Source organism: Carya illinoinensis, chromosome 11 (assembly GCF_018687715.1).
Source record: "Carya illinoinensis cultivar Pawnee chromosome 11, C.illinoinensisPawnee_v1, whole genome shotgun sequence".
NCBI lineage: Eukaryota > Viridiplantae > Streptophyta > Magnoliopsida > Fagales > Juglandaceae > Carya > Carya illinoinensis.
The window spans coordinates 36,415,654-36,431,910 of NC_056762.1; the positions used below are offsets into that span (position 1 = coordinate 36,415,654).

At 33.8% G+C, this 16,257-nt stretch overlaps 3 protein-coding genes across 4 annotated transcripts; 2 read left to right on the forward strand and 1 right to left on the reverse strand.

Annotated features, from left to right (window-relative positions):
• The first annotated feature begins 774 nt into the window (after window positions 1–774).
• On the forward strand, window positions 775–1,623 carry LOC122282921 (brassinosteroid-responsive RING protein 1-like). Its single transcript, XM_043094997.1, has one exon. It carries the CDS (start codon window positions 911–913, stop codon window positions 1,403–1,405), a length of 495 nt encoding a protein of 164 aa, XP_042950931.1. The 5' UTR covers window positions 775–910; the 3' UTR covers window positions 1,406–1,623.
• A 4,639-nt stretch (window positions 1,624–6,262) lies between these two features.
• On the reverse strand, window positions 6,263–12,984 carry LOC122281634. 2 transcript variants are annotated; one of them, XM_043093321.1, is made up of 8 exons: window positions 12,730–12,976; window positions 12,616–12,637; window positions 8,847–8,903; window positions 8,677–8,758; window positions 7,294–7,389; window positions 7,067–7,191; window positions 6,959–6,977; window positions 6,263–6,868 (listed from the first exon to the last, which is right to left on the reverse strand). In XM_043093321.1, the coding sequence occupies exons 1-8, from the start codon at window positions 12,827–12,829 to the stop codon at window positions 6,632–6,634; spliced, it is 738 nt and encodes a 245-aa protein (XP_042949255.1). In that variant the 5' UTR covers window positions 12,830–12,976; the 3' UTR covers window positions 6,263–6,631. The 2 variants fall into 2 exon arrangements, with proteins under 2 accessions (XP_042949255.1, XP_042949256.1); XM_043093322.1 differs by lacking the exons at window positions 6,263–6,868; window positions 6,959–6,977 and having other exon boundaries at window positions 7,063–7,191; window positions 12,730–12,984.
• A 791-nt stretch (window positions 12,985–13,775) lies between these two features.
• On the forward strand, window positions 13,776–15,963 carry LOC122281635 (zinc finger protein CONSTANS-LIKE 2-like). Its single transcript, XM_043093323.1, has 4 exons — window positions 13,776–14,726; window positions 14,840–14,980; window positions 15,112–15,240; window positions 15,440–15,963. Exons 1-4 carry the CDS (start codon window positions 14,130–14,132, stop codon window positions 15,530–15,532), a joined length of 960 nt encoding a protein of 319 aa, XP_042949257.1. The 5' UTR covers window positions 13,776–14,129; the 3' UTR covers window positions 15,533–15,963.
• The last annotated feature ends 294 nt before the right edge of the window (window positions 15,964–16,257 follow it).

Consider the following 16,257-nt stretch of genomic DNA (forward strand, 5'->3'; position numbering starts at 1 on the left):
TTCCTTGATAAGCCTGAGGTTTTTGCCTTTTCTACCTGAAATTGTCTTCTTCTTTTTATTTTTTTCTAATTTCAAATGCATCGATGAAGTATCAGACCATCAACGTATACCAAACTTTGGAAAGCCAAAGAGACAGACAAATCATATTGTTTATACAACAGATTAACATTCGTATCCAAAACCACAAAAATCACAGCCACAAGTAAAATAAAACTTAAACCTGGATTCAGTCATATCTGGAAATAAAAATTCTATTTGCAGTACTTTTTTTATATTTTTTATACACTCTACTAATGTAATGGGTTAGGCTATTTTTTTAATATAAAATTAAAAATTTTATGGATAATTATTTTTACATACTTCTTAAGCATCCTATTAATGTGATTGGTTGTAATATCTTTTTTTAGTATAAAAGAATATGTAAAAAATAACTGTATATAAAATAATTATTTTAATAAAATATATTAATAAAATATATAAAAATAATTATGTGAAGCAAAACTTCGAGTATATGTAAAAGATCTGTAAAAGATCCTCCAGAAGTAACGGCCATAATCTATTCTATGTATATTCATTCACAAGGCGTTGCTGAATTCACATCTGTAAAAGCCTGTGAATAAGACAGCAGTTAACAGTAACATACACCAAAACTCCGCTAAAAAACATCTCTCACCACCGCAATCATATTCTCATGTCCCTTCGTTCGTCATTCCACGTAAACCTCAGACCCATTATTGACATTTGAACTTCTCCCACTTCTCTTTATAAGACTTTCGCTCTCTCTCCCTCCTCTCCCTCTCCATAAGCTCCATAAGCTTAACTTAATCTCTCTGTCTCTGTTAGCTGCAACAGAGTACCCTACTGCCGTATACAAAGCTCAAGACTTTCTCTCCCTTGCTCTATCTGTTCCATGGGTTTTCCGGTGGGCTACACGGAGCTTCTCCTCCCGAAGCTCTTTCTCCACACGCTTTCGGTTCTGGGTTTCCTCAGAAAGTTTATCTCCACCCTGTTTCGCTATCTGGGTCTCGGGGACTTTCTGGAGCATGACATTTCGTGGCCTGACACGCCTGCCCGAATCCCTGAATTCCACTCCGTGTCGGCTGTTCTGATCCGGGAAATCCTTCCGGTGGTGAGGTTCTCGGAGCTGGTGGACCCGCCGGATTCCTGCGCCGTCTGCCTGTACGAGTTCGAGTCCGAGGACGAGATCCGAAGGCTCACCAACTGCCGCCACATCTTCCACAAGGGCTGCCTCGACCGTTGGATGGGGTACGAGCAGAAGACGTGCCCTCTGTGCCGAACACCCTTTATTCCGGACGATATGCAAGGAACTATTAACGAGAGGCTCTGGGCTGCTTCTGGGATCCCTGAATTTTACGGCGACTATTCCCATCTTACTGGTTGGTAGTAACTCTCAGTTCACTAAAAACCAAAAATCCAAAGAGCAGGAGAGGAGTTATGGTTTTGGCTGTTTGAGATGGTTCATCTGTGTACATACGAAAGATGATCTTTGTTTTTTCCTTCAAAATTTCAAAAAGTAAAATATCATAAATTTAGATGATTTTGTATAGCTTCTTTGCTGGGTATATTGAATTTTGGGAAAAAATGGCGATATATATTTTTTTACCTTGTAGTTTTGCATCTAAATTTACTGGGATTATTTGATTGGACATAATCGACTAATAATGTGGAGTTTTGATGAAACTGGGATGGTTCATGAACGATTATTTCTTTGGATGCATGCGTGGGGAATGTGACAAGATTGGTGGAGGTGGCGTTTGGCTTGGCATTAGGAGTGTCAATGCAATAGGTGATTGAGGGTGACCTGGGTTGCATGCGGCCAAACCTGGATAAAAATTATGGGTCACGGACGACAGAAACTGTCTTAAATGGCTTTGAAAACTTTGCTTGTGGTTGTGGGGACAGTGTTGCATCAATGTATCTTACTCTTAGCAGCAGCAGCCAGCCGGAAAGAGATAGATGAACTGTGATTCTAAACAAGAACTTGATCAAGATACCACTCGGTTGAGCAGTAGTATTAGGGGAGTAACATGTCTTAAATTTATCGGACTTTACTTAAGAATCCCATGATTTTAATTAATGTATACTGTTTGACATATGGGTTTTGTTTCTCTTTGTTTATCTTTTAGTCATAGGAATATTGCCGGTTGAGTGAAGTGCATTAACTATGAATATTGCCAGAATGAATTGTCTTATCATTTATTTTTCTACACTTCCTTTAATCCTAATTTGTACTAACCCCAAAACAAAACTATTTTTTTTTTTTTTTTTGCGTGTAGATATTATAACCATGGCTTGATCGGCACGAGGAAGACATGGCAAGAATAAGATGATTCTATTTGGTGAACATCCTAAATTATATGTTTATATAATGAAAATAATTTCACAAAAAGACCTTATTTTTTTGGTATGTGGAAAGCATTTGTCATGCCACAACCGACGAGTCCATGCTTATGTTTCTGGAAAATGCTAATATGACCCTCAAGCGTGCTCACTTATATATAATATTATATATATTTTTATTTCCTAACGATTAAGAAAATGTTTATTAGTGAATATGCACATTAATCAAATATAATATTATATATATTTCGTAATGGTTAAAGAAGTGTTTATTAGTGAATTCGTAATGGTTAATATGCACATTTGGTGGGTTAGATCTAATATAACATTATATAAAATGTTCAATTTAATTTATAATAAAAATGACTCTATAATTTAACGTATTATATCAAATCACACCAGTTTATAAGTTTATTTTTGTAAGATTTTTTTTTGTAGTCAAAACATTCATATTTTTATTCATTAGTTTTGTAATTATTTTTTTTCCCTTGTCTTTAGATAAATAGTTATTCAGCGTTACACTATACACTTATTACAAAATAAATAAATAAATAAAATAAAAATAGAGGTGTGTTGAAGGACTGTTAAATATAATTTTTCTAAGATGATTCAAGAAACAGAATGCCGTAGGGGTTCAGCTTTCATAAGGACGAGCCCACACGGTTTGAGATTCGTTACTCGAATTTAATACCAAATCCTTCTAGATGTACAAGTTTGATTAGATTTAATTTCTGCCACAGCTTGACCGTTTTCCTTCTAGATAGCAAGCAGAATAGATACAAATTACAGGTAGATGGGTTAGACGTTGATAAGTATTAGGAAGAGTTGTAAATAATAATAAAAAATAAGTAAAAAATAATAATAACGTAATAAATAGTAATAAAAATATATAAAAATTAATAAATAATAATAAAAAATGTGAAAAATAATAATAATATAATAAATAGTAATGAGAAGTGTGTATGTGGACTTATAATGATGAAAGAGTGATGAAAATAACTTAGTTAGATCCTATAAATATTAGGTTGAAATGGTAAGGTGTTATTTCTTATGATATATTATATTTACTTTATAATAAAATTAACTTTATAATCTAACGTATTATATTAAATTACGTTAATTTTTAAATTTATTTATGTGAAATCTCTGTGCCTAAAATACTTCTCTATTGAAAGATTTTTGTAGAGTTGTTCTAGTTGAAGTTTGAAAAAATTGGGAGACCCATTCATAATATGTTTTCGAATAAAATTATTTTGAGAAAATTTTTTGAATTTTGAATTCTGATTTTTTTGGTGAAAATTAGGTATGTTGTTTTAATTGATAGGAAGAAATTAAAAAAGAAAATCCTTTGTTTTCAAATATGACCCAATACAAGAAAAAAAAGGTCAAAGAGTACGGCATTATTTCCCCAACAATAGAAAATGGAAAAAGTTAGTTTGCTTCTCAACTTGTATTGCTACAGTATATTATTGGATAATTTTTTTTTATTTAGTTATTAAAAAAGTAATTTTAAGTGTATTAATATATATTTTTTTATTTTTTTAAAATATTTAAATATATTAAATAATGTGAAAAAAAATTTAAATAGTCTGGACAACACATTCAATAGTAAAAGCTGAAGCGGCATAGTAATCCAACCCATCGAAAATAACCATATACATCAATTTCCATGATAAAGACATCGGTCATATCAAAAGTTAAGAGTTTCCAACATACAACGTCAGGCATGGCTCCAAATTAAAAGTGAGCAAATTCTTTCCTCCAATTTCATGCATCTAGTACTTGTACTTGAGCACGTATTCAAGAAACATACGTAAATTTAAAATATTCTTTCAATCAGCTAAACTTCATCATTAATAAGTACATAAGAAGTGGTACTATCACAACCATCTCAAAATAATGTTTGAAAAACTCCACGAAAAGAAAAAAAATAAAATAAAAGAATACTTTGAAGTTGTAAAGAATTAAAGCACGTCGTGATGCATTGATAGGAAGCCGTCAAGGGTTGTTCAATGACAAAGAGTATACGTAACCTTAGGTAGAAAAGAGATGTTGAAATGAAGAGTTGCGTGAATAAACAAGAGGTTTTGTTGAAGAAAGTATTAGTCATTCTTTTAAGAAAAATTCTAAACATATACTCTCACACCATTTTTTTTTTCTTTTTACCAAATGTTTGGTTTATTGATAATGAGTAGAAGAATTTAATTCATTTAAGAAAAATAAATTAAAAAAAAATAAAAAATATATGATGTATAGGCTTATATGTAGCAAAACTTTTATTTTAATACTTTTTTAAGGTAACTTCAAATGATAGATAAATAAATGAAATATAAAAAATATTCAATCATTTAATATCACATCACAAAATAATAAGAGATATCAATCATCGCGGACACATTTCAACACCTAGATGGAACCATGGAAGCGGAGGATTAGTACAAAAAAATGTCATAATCCATCCTTTTCTTTTCTCATCTTTATACCAATAATCAATACCTCTTGAATCATCGATTACCATTCTACAATCTTTTAACATTGACAGACAAATGCATAGCCCCTATTTGATTACACAGATAAGATGAAATGAATTTTTTTTAAAAAATTGAATAAAATATTATTATAATATAATTTTTTAATGTTAATTATATTTTAAAATTTGAAAAAATTAAATTATTTATTATATTTTACGTGTAAATTTATAAAAATTGTAATGATAAAATAAAATGAGATATTTTTAATAAACGAACGAGGCCGACAGATTGAATTATTCAGTAACGCTACCTTTTTTTTCCCGTTGAACAATTGCTCTAGTTAGGGGGTTCGCATGCATGCATGCTTGAATACTATAAAATACAAAGAAGTATGAAGGGCATACAGATGGAAGAAAATTAAAAAAAATTAAAAAATTAAAAAATCATACCAATGAGTTGCTCTACAGCCACATCCTAGTCGGGATCCCAACAGTGCCAGAAAAAAAAATCATATATTTTTTTAATGCTTTTAAATATTTTAAAAAAAAATTCACAACATCCTTAAAAAATACTTCTATCATTAAGTAAAAAAAAATATTTTATTGTCGGATCCCATGTGTGCCTTCAATATTTCTGCATTCCAATACATATATATTATACGCACATACAGTACACATAATATATGCATTGAACATACCAAACTGAAATGCAGTCCACAATGACTGTCGGATTCGGAGAGAGAATAGATTATAATTTATAATTTATTGAAAAGCACATAGATCTACGAAGTATATTTATGACACATCTACGACGTATAAAAGACGGTACCGTATCACCTCGGTAATGCATGCAGTTCCTCCAGCATTCTGAACAGCGTGTGGTCGTTTCGCGGGGAAAAGTGCTCTGATAGAAAACTATATCCTTTGTCCAAGCTAACAAGCCATCTTCTCCTGAATTAGTTACTTATCTATCTATTAATCACAGAGAGTCGTTAACCTAAAGTAGTCACTTCTGACTTTACATATAAAATCATCAGAGCAGAGTTTAGAACAATAACCCCACGTCCTTGACTGGTAACAAGGAAAAAAGCTAAAAAGTGAAAGAAGTAATCAAATTTAAAGGGTAAGAGGAAATCTATTTCCTGCCATTTATTACAAAAACAATCAAAGTTTTTAATTTCTAGCACATGAGAAACTGAGTGATGTCACAACTCACAAGTCATCGACTAGCAGGTTCCGATGATGGAATAATTCCTACTATCTATTATTCTTACACCACACATTATACATAATTTTTATCTTTTTATTTTTTTTCTTACAAGTAAATAATATATAGATGATAAGTAGAAGATATCAATTAGTTTAATAGAAATCAAATAAAATAAATTTTAAAAAAATTAAAACGTATGGTGTATAGTGTAAGATAATGTGTAGCAAAACCCTATGACGATATATGCTTATGTCCGATAAACAAGTCTATACAACCATCAATTATAAAGGCAAAGGATGAAAGACCAAAAAAAAAAAAAAAAGGTACAGGGACAACAAGAAACAAGGACTTGTTTCAAACTTCTGTTGTCAAATGGGCAAAATAACAATTACAATCCAAATCACACACGAGCATGTCACCATTCACATCACTTACAAGCAAGTAAACACCAAGGACAAGTACGCCGGGCCCTGATGTATTCTGGTCCATGCACAAATTGGAGCTTTTAACAGTGACGTTACCTGAAAGCCGGCAAGTAACAGCTAAAAATCGACTGAAATTGCAAATCAACTTGTAATGTTGTAATCAAATCACCGGGGATAGCCAGGAGGTGGGTAAGCAGGAGGAGGATAAGCAGCTGGATAGCCTTGTTGAGCCTGAGGAGGAGGATAACCATAGGGCTGTCCATAAGCTGGTTGAGGTGGATACCCAACCGATGGAGGAAAAGGCTGGTCGATACGAGACATCTGTTGCATGGGCGGTACAGCCATTACTGGTTGAGGCCCAAACTTGCCATCTCGCTTGTCCATTTCTATCTTGTGTTGTGTCTGCAAATAACCCAAGTTAGACATAATGACATTCATTCAAGTACAGACTATGTTTTCCCTCTTGCAAGTATCACTTTCTCGCTTCCATACCTGCATACATGCGCAAACCCTAAAAAAGAAAATAATCAATTCAGTAAGTTATTTGAGGCCACATTGACTGAGAATGTTCAGGATAGAAAAATGGAAAGAAAGTCTTACGTGCAGTACACCATGTCCGCCAAACAAGATAACAATTGAGAAGCCTCTTGAATTTCCTCACTCCCAACTATCATTGCAACGATGGAAAAGATGCATGCAATTTGTTGTAAACAGAGCATGAAGCCCTGAAAACAGGAGTAAACATGTATAAAGAGTTGCAAATGTGTGTGTGTGTGTGTGTGTGTGTGTGTGTGTGTGTGTGAGAGAGAGAGAGAGAGAGAGATTACAATGATGCAATTATCACATTGTGTTGTCTGAATATTAAATTGATCTTGTAACAAAAACCGTGTTGAGGCCACTGAATTTCCAAAGCAGAGAAAAACCTGGGGGATCAAACGCAATATAAAACCATTAATTCCGAGAAGAGAAGCTCTATAAGAGTATAAGTCTGCTGCAAAAGCTAAAATATCGTTGAAAAGTAATGCAAACCTCAACCTATTAATATCCACTTCCTTGAATGACTAGTTCTAAAGATTTTATTAATCACTTTTGAGGTGTTCCCATTCATCAATAGAAATAACTGAGGGGGCAGAGTATACTGCCATCAAGCAAGAACTGAGAAAACTAAAGGATCATAAAGTTCAGATAATGCTTCATAAACAGAGTCCGCTACTCTAATCACCTCTGAGAGAAACATGCACCATAATTAAATAAGGGTACTAGGGAAATTGATCTTATATTGCTTATATAAACAATAAAGTTTAATTTATACACACGAACACACATTTCACAGAGCTTCCATATGGAAGCAAAAAACAAAACAAAACAACAGTTATCAGAGAATGTTTATGAGTATACAATGCAAGAATTATAATAACCTTTTTTTTAAAAGAAGGGGAGGGGAGAGAAAGAGAAAGAAGGGGGGGGGGGGGGGGGGAGGGCTTCGCTAACTTCAATAAAATCACCATTACTCTAGTACTTTACCAATCTCTATACCATGCCATCAGCCCATCAGCCATTACAGAGCTCAACGCAGGAATTATTGCAAGAAAGTATCAACAATAAATATGTTTCTTCAAAAAGCAAATGAAGTAAAGTTCAACTCATACTCAAAAGCCATTGAACAAGCCATAAATTGAAGCAAAATCTCCCCAAGCATCATCCTTAGTTTCATGTGAAGAAACAAAAGACAATCATTTTGAACTATGCCTTGGCTCATTCCTCTTTCATCTCTTCATATTTTGCTAACATCCTCAAGTAATGGACTCAATTCTCTCACATTGATAGGGGTTAAGGTGAGTTGAAGTTTGGACCACTGAATAAGCAGTAGGCTATACTGTTCTGTAAAGAAAATATTTCACCAAACGTCCAAGATTCCAGGTTGCTAGGTAAATCAAGCTACCATATGAATTCTAAAGAATCTTAAATGGCTTTATATAGTGCATCCAGGGCATTTCTGATTTCTCAATCAGAAATGCCAGGCTGTTTTGAAAAATCTAAATTCCATCCCTTCAATATTCTCATGGGTAGTTAATCTAACTTGTCCAGGGATATTGGGAGTTAAGAAGGGACACAAACTCAAATACTGTCCATGTGGAAACATAGGAACGTGAAGTCATTGACTATATATCCACTCCGATTTCCACCAACAAAAACAAATAGATCTGTACCTCAGTGCATAGGCAAAATTCAGGACATTTACTTTCCCCACACCTGCCGCTACAGGGCATATAACCAGCACAGCAGACATATCTGCAATAAATAAGAGGACAATACATTAACACTGAGAGTTCCAGTTTTTCAGACCAGGGTCAGAGGGGGGATCAAAAGAATACATTACCTTGACATGTCATCGTAAAGAGCTCGTTTGCGGAGCAAGTATGATGCACACGGCGCACTACAATTAAACCAAGTAAATTAGATGTGTTGTAGGGAAGAAACACCTCTTTTTAAAGGTAAATGGAATTATATTGATAAAAATAATAGGTGCAGCCCAAATAAATGGGACACATACAAGAGAAAACACTTAGTTTAGAACTAGAAACAGGTACTTGTATGGAGGAAAAATTGTATAAAAAGAAAATAGCTCATGAATAAATAAATGAAAGTTAAAATACCAGTAATCAAAATTTAGATCTAGATATAAAAGTAGGATTTTCCCATTTTCCTGACATGAGGGAAGTGAGGGGAGGGGTCAACTTGATTTACACATAAAAATAGAAAATGGAATACACAGACATTTACAAGGCAACAACTCCAAAAGTATGGACATATGCCTAACCAATGTTTCAGGCAACCTATATAAACAACCAGGAAGCACAGAGACTTTGAAAGTGCTAAAGAGAATAATTACTGACTAACCTTTTTTAATAAGAATTTACTGATTAATGACATTTTTTTAGGTAATCAATCATTTTTATTCAGAAAGGAAATAGGCATAGCCCAAGCACGCACCCGAATTATTATATCCAAATCATTTTAGAATTGTCATATTTCTGCAGATGTATAGTATCACATCAGTCTCTTGTGTTGATATCAGTGCTTCTTAAATAAATGGTAACCCATACAAGGGCCATGCCTTTTTTTATGATCAATAATATTTATCTTTTACTTATCAAAATAAATAAATAAATGGTAACCCAGTTTCCAGGACGGCCTTCTCCCTTTTTTTGGTGTCCTTGGTCTAAAAGTCAGAGTTCTACCAGTGATGCTTAATAAAAGAAAGAAAGAAAGAACACTTCTTTCAAAGGATTTTTTTTTTTTTTTTTTTTTTTTTTGACGAGTAAAAATTTATTAATGTCAATAGGCATAGCCAAGAACACTAGATGTATACAAGAGAAAACACTTAGTTGGGATGCAAAAAAAAAACAGGACAATCCCATCTAGGAAAATGAACCTAACAAAGCCCTAGCACAAGCCCAAAGACGCGCCTGCCCCAACCCACCACTAGTGCACCAAGCCTACCCACCAAACCAGATTTTTCCCTCAAGCATATCCCACCAACAATTCCCCAACACACTCCTCAATACTTGTAAACTCCGAATGAGCCTACTAAAAATATACAATTGGTTGTGTCTTCCCTCTGGACCTCCCTCAACTTGAACTACCTCTCTTATCGTCATGGTTGATTGCCCAAGTAAGACGCTTTAAATCTTTGCTCTTCTTAGATCTTGATTTTGCACCAAGTACATGACCCGCCTCTATTGCAGTGAGTAGTGTTGTGAATTGGTCCTCGAATGCTTTGCAAGTAATCCCCCACACACTGTTGTATCTCATTTACCTTGTCCAAAACCCAATCCGATGATGAATCAGCTATTGTTAATCGGTGGGAGAGATATCAGAGGACCATCTTCTGCAGTCTCTGCTCCAAACCGTGGACCAGTCCCTGAAAACTCCCCCTTGCAAGGCACAAATGACAGCCCCATCCCTTCCTCCACACCAGTTCCTAAAACTCGCATCTCCTCCACAGTGCTATTGATGCTGTCACCACCTTGGCCAAAGTTATGTGTCAACCCACAAGATGCCAGAGAGGTACACCGGTTACCTCCGACATGGGTGGTGGAACCTCCCCCATTCAAAGGATATTATCCAACATGCGTACAAGGGGATGCATATGCATGCCTGGGTAGATATATTGTGCTAGTGAATCAGTTTAATTCCAAATTAAAAAAGAAAAAAAGAAAAAAAAAATCAATCACTTTTCATTGTTAACTCACTCTGGTAATGCCTTGCTATCATATTACAGGAGGGAAGGTTAAATGGCTAGACAAAACGAGGTCAAAGGCATCTGGAAAATGAGAAGGGATGAAGCCTGAACTAAAGACTCTAAAGTTCACCTAACTCATTGGGGAAGAGAGAGAGAGAGAGAGGGGGTGGGGGTCGTTTCTTTTTGCTCATCTCCTATTCTATTGTACAATCTCTGCACCTTTCACACTTTATTTCTTCTTCACAAATATACATTTCCTCTTACTCTTTCATTATACCTATTATAAATTTATTTTTTTCTTTCTTTTTTAGTTATTCTAAGTATTTTTTACAAGATCTTTTTGGTTAGATATTTAAGTACTAATAACTTTTTTCTGTTCCACAAATGCCAATGATTTTAATTGGCTCTTGTTCAGCATTCCAATCATCACACTGCTAGGTTCCATTGTTCTAAATTTATTAAGACTTAAAACATACTTACAAGCAGAATACATACCATACACCGAATGGTTGCTCTAAAGGTTAATTTAAAATTGAATATGTCATATACACAGTAGATCATACTATTTCTTTACCTCCAACTAAGTTTGAACAATCTAGAGAGTATGTGAGGATGAATTTGATTTTCTATTTAATTTAAAAAAAGAAACTATGATTTTTAAATGATGATGGTTTAAAAAATTGTTCTCATTCTTGAAAATTTTCTCTAACATGGTATGTTTTCAGATATTCCCGGCCCAAAGTTGTTATCAACATTGAAATAGATAATAAGAAAAGTTTTGCACTCAAAACTGCATACAAATAGTAGACCCACACATTGATTATATAATATCATCGACAAAACTCGTAGCAGTTGCTTTTGCGAAATAAAAATAAATAAATAAAATTACTCAAAACTAACAGAATCCAATTTGTGATCAATTATTTCCCAAGAAAGATTTTTTTTTTTTTGGGTAATTATTTCCCAAGAAAGATTAAATGAATTATCCACTTAATCTATTGAGAATAATACATTAGTAGAACTTGAATACAGAAATCTGATTAGTAATTCATATCTCAAAAAGTGAGAAGAATGGTTTTTAAAAGAAAAACAAATTAAAACTGAACATTTGATATAAAAAACCAAGTACCAAATAATAGGAAATAAAGGCACCATTTGACTTTTCATCTTAGGACTCAATTCATATTGAGCCGTCTCTATCTTTGCCATATTATATGTTAATCCTTTTCTTTAAAAAAAATCTCACTTTAATACAAACCAACATACATATCAAGGCTGCTTGACTTTTCATTTACGTTAACATATCCCAGCTTGATAAAGGACGGTCTCTAACGCCCCCGCAACTGTAAAATATTCACAACACCCACAGTATCAAAATCTCTAAGACTCGTTAAAAAAATGCCTGAAAGAAAGATTCTCTATTTTCGTTTCGAGTTCTACGGTGTAGAAAACGTCTTCAATCTTCACAGCTAAAGGGAGCAGTCATACAGATACATTTCCAGATTCAGGAGAATTGGTTATAAACATTTCCTAGTGACCATTTGTACCATAATAAACAAAATCCGAACAATCACTCGTAAATTATACCAAGAAATTGCCCACCCCACAGCAATGTCATGACTCTTGATCAGTTAATTCCAATCTATTAACAAAAAATACCATATATCAAATTCCACTCAAATTGAAAAAAAAAAAAAAAACCACAAAGTCAATCAATGTCAGAATAAGTCAAACAGATATCTAGAAATTTTTTCAAAGAGCAATAATTCTAAAAAATACGACTCAAGATTCAGCGAATACGGAATAAATTGCGAGAAGAAATCATCAACAATCGAGTGAGCCGATTAGAAACCATCGACACAATTAGATCCATAATACAAAACGACAGATCCAGAGCACTTACCACCACAATGCAAAGCAGCAATCTGCAAACACATTCACACCTTATCAGCAAAAGCAAAAGGCATGGACACGCATTTACAAATAAAATAAACAAGCATAGAGAGAGTGGGAGTACAGGGAGTGTCAGCCTGAATAGTGCCCATAAGATCGGAGTGCCAGAGGTTGCGGTAGTTCTGGCGTAGCTGCATCTTGTCCAAGTGCTCCTGCGACGCCATGTCCGTAGCAACTCTCGCTCTCGCCACAACCAAAAGGAACCCCTAGCTTCTAGGTCTTTGACGAAGATTGAGGAAGGAGATGAAAGACTAGATAATCGAAAATAAAAAACCTTTCCCAGCGATAGATTTCTCAACAATGGAAGGACGACCCGTTTGGATTTCACGCCACAGGCCGTCGTGGCACTTTATTATTGGTCGATTTGAAACGAAACTTTTTAAACTCCCATTTTAATCTCATCTTATTCTATTTTATTATTAAAAAAATTTTAAATTTTTATTTAAAATATAATAAATAATTTAATTTTTTAAAATTTTAAAATAATAATAAATATTTATTTAATTTTTATGTCTTATTTGAAACTATGACATTTCATCAATAGAAAAATGCTACACATCATCCCATACCACACATTTTATATATTAAAATATTATTTTTTATTTTTTATTATTTTTTATTTTATTTTATTCTTATTAAACTAATTAAATTATTCTATTTGTCATCTACACACTACATATTTATTATTAAAAAATAAAAAAAAATTAAAATAAATATAATATGTAAAATATAAAAATAACAAGAAGATTTTTCCTCATCAATAATACCAACCATCCTCCATCACGACTTCTCATTTTTTTTTAAACCGAAAGTCCAAAAAGTACCGGGGTTACTTATTAATATTCTACAAGTACGAGTGGCAAAGTGCAAATAACAACTTCTTCGTTCTTTATGTTATAGGGGCAATGCTACGTTCTGTACGTCCACAGACCGAGAATCCACACCATCGGCCAATATATTTTTTTTTAGTTTTTTCAAAAAATAGTTATACTATTTAAACATTATTTTAAAAATAAAAAATCATAAATTTATTTTACAAAATTCTTTTAAAAAAATTTTAAAAAATAAAATCCAATTCGGTAGAAAATTTCTGTGTGGGAATAGTATTTTCCTATGTTATATATATGCAGAGACGGAGGCAGCGGATTCTACCTAGTACCTTCGGTCTGCGCATGTTTGAAAATCTCATTTGAAGAGAGGAAGAGAGAGGAAATGGCTTTTCTTTGTATTGTTGTTCTAGTAAACCTAAGTCTTCTTCAATAAATACACCAGAACCCAAGTGTCAGTTTTGCTTTGTGTGGCAGTTTCAGAGCCAAATACCCAGAGAAATCAGAAAATAGCCACCGAAGAAAGAAGAAGAGAAAAGAAATACATACTGCTGTTATTATTTTTTAATTTAGCAACAACTACTACTGCTTGTTTAAGTTTCTTTTCATTTTTTCTTTTCCTTTTTGAGTGGTTTCAATGTCTTCATATTTCTATCATGACTTTGATGACCCTTTCTACTGCCATTCAAGCCTCGACATGGTCTTCTCTGATGGAGACCTTCCCTTCTTCCCCTACTCACCCCTTGATATTTTTCAGGCAATTCCAGACACCCAAAACCAGCAAAATCCAGTTAATGAATCCCAATCCTTTAATCAATATTCTTCTACGCTCCTCTCTTCCTCACCAAGCAATCAATTCGAGAGTTTGAACCTTTACCAGACAACCCATTTGCAGTGTTTACCAAATGGTTCTGATTTGGCAAATGGGTCTCGGAATTTGTCTGGCTTGGAGGATTTGGAGGTCAAAAATGAAGAATTTCAAATGGGCTTCGAGTCTTCTTTCAACCAGGCATTTGCTCCTCACAGTTACAGCGGTGGGGATGAGAATGTGGCTAAGTTGAGGCAGAGGAGCTATAGCAGTAACTGTTTCGATGAAAATCCTGGTTTTCTATATCAGCCTCGGTTTGATTCTTTCATAGAATGCTCAAATTTTCAGAACCAGGCCTTGAGCCCCCCGGAAAATAGCTTTTTTAGTGGACAAATTAGGAGGGCTTGCAGCACAGGAGATTTGCAGGTAACAATTACCACCTATACTATATCTAAAAATATATGTTTTCTCATCTGTCTTTCCTCTGTTTTTCAATTAAATATCTAATCAAATTATGTTATCTTTCCTTCCTTTTTCAGAGTAGTAAAGCCGATCATGCCACCGGCACCCACAGGTCTTTCTCAGGTCCTTTAGGGCGTTACAGTGCAGAAGAGAGAAAAGAGAAGATTTCCAAATACAAAGCCAAAAGAACCCAGAGGAACTTCAGAAAGACCATTAAGGTTGTAATTTAGTTGAGCAAAAACATAAGAATCTCATATCAATACTCTTGAAGAAAGTTGCGTTAACATCTGTTCCATTAATCTAAACTAATCGTGTCTGGTTATCATGTTTTTTTGTTGGTCGGGACCAGTATGCATGCCGCAAAACACTAGCCGACAACCGACCCCGTATACGTGGCAGGTTTGCCCGCAACGATGAAATCGGTGAGACTTCCAAGGCTGCATGTTCAACCGGTATTGAAGACGAAGAGGGTCTCTGGGTAAAACATATTTCCACATAATTTTCAAAAAAAATTTTTTTTTGGAACCGAGTTTTTAAGCATACGTCTGAATATACCTTTTTTTTTTTTTTTTTTTTTTTTAGATGCAAACAATATTTCACTATGCAATATATTATGTTCTTGTTTTTTCTCGTACACACTCCATTTCTAAGAAAGTTTCATGTGTGTGAATATCCAGCTTGAAGAACTGACGAAGACAATGGAACAGTGGGAATGGGGACAGCCTGTGAACAGTTATGGAGATTCACAGTTCCAGCGCTACGGATTTTGATAAGTGGAAGAATCTTTTGCTGGAGGAGCCTTCTTCGATCACTATAAGAAAAATGAGCAATTATAACTAATTTATAACAACGAAAAGAATATTAGTAATCAAATTTTATTCTTTTTATTGCTATAAATTGATCGCAATTATCTCTTTTTCTTATAATGGACTGGTTCGGATTGCATGATCAGAAAGCTTTTTTTTTTCATGTTCTTTAATGAAGAAGTCACCAAAGGTTTCCGAGGTTAAACTTGTATGTTGGGCAGTTAAAAGACTAGCCTGATCAGTTACTTTATGGTAGTTAAGGTAGTTTTTTTTTTTTGGGACGTACATTTCTCGTCCGTATGTGTATGGTGACCAGTAATTATGATTAATGACTCTTTTATCATCTTCCAAAGTTTGAACTGAGTGAGAACTAATTGATGCTTTGGCTATGGCTAGCATTGACTCTCCTTTTGGATCTAAATATATTTATTTTTTTGGATGTTTTGGGTGTTGTGATATAAATACAGGTGTTGTGGTTACTTCAAGCCAGTGGCAGAACTATACAATTTTTTTTTTCTTTATTCCGAGCTTTAATTTCTAACATATAATATTTATGTAAAATTAAATTTTAAGTTTAATTTCAATATATTCATATTTGAGGAAACAACGCATCTTATCTCATCTCTCTTAAATTTCGTATCACAATCTTTCGTAAAATAATATTCATTCATTATTATTTTTGTAATGAT

Excerpts from the sequence above, each read along its gene's own strand:
- LOC122281634 (XM_043093321.1), bottom strand. The coding sequence starts at position 12,829 with ATGGCGTCGCAGGAGCACTTGGACAAGATGCAGCTACGCCAGAACTAC. Across the intron at positions 8,759-8,846 it reads CTTTACGATGACATGTCAAG|ATATGTCTGCTGTGCTGGTT; the intron begins GTAATGTATTCT and ends TATTTATTGCAG. Across the intron at positions 7,192-7,293 it reads AATGTGATAATTGCATCATT|GGCTTCATGCTCTGTTTACA; the intron begins GTAATCTCTCTC and ends TCCTGTTTTCAG.
- LOC122281635 (XM_043093323.1), top strand. The coding sequence starts at position 14,130 with ATGTCTTCATATTTCTATCATGACTTTGATGACCCTTTCTACTGCCAT. Across the intron at positions 14,727-14,839 it reads GCAGCACAGGAGATTTGCAG|AGTAGTAAAGCCGATCATGC; the intron begins GTAACAATTACC and ends TTCCTTTTTCAG. Across the intron at positions 14,981-15,111 it reads ACTTCAGAAAGACCATTAAG|TATGCATGCCGCAAAACACT; the intron begins GTTGTAATTTAG and ends GGTCGGGACCAG.
- LOC122282921 (XM_043094997.1), top strand. The coding sequence starts at position 911 with ATGGGTTTTCCGGTGGGCTACACGGAGCTTCTCCTCCCGAAGCTCTTT.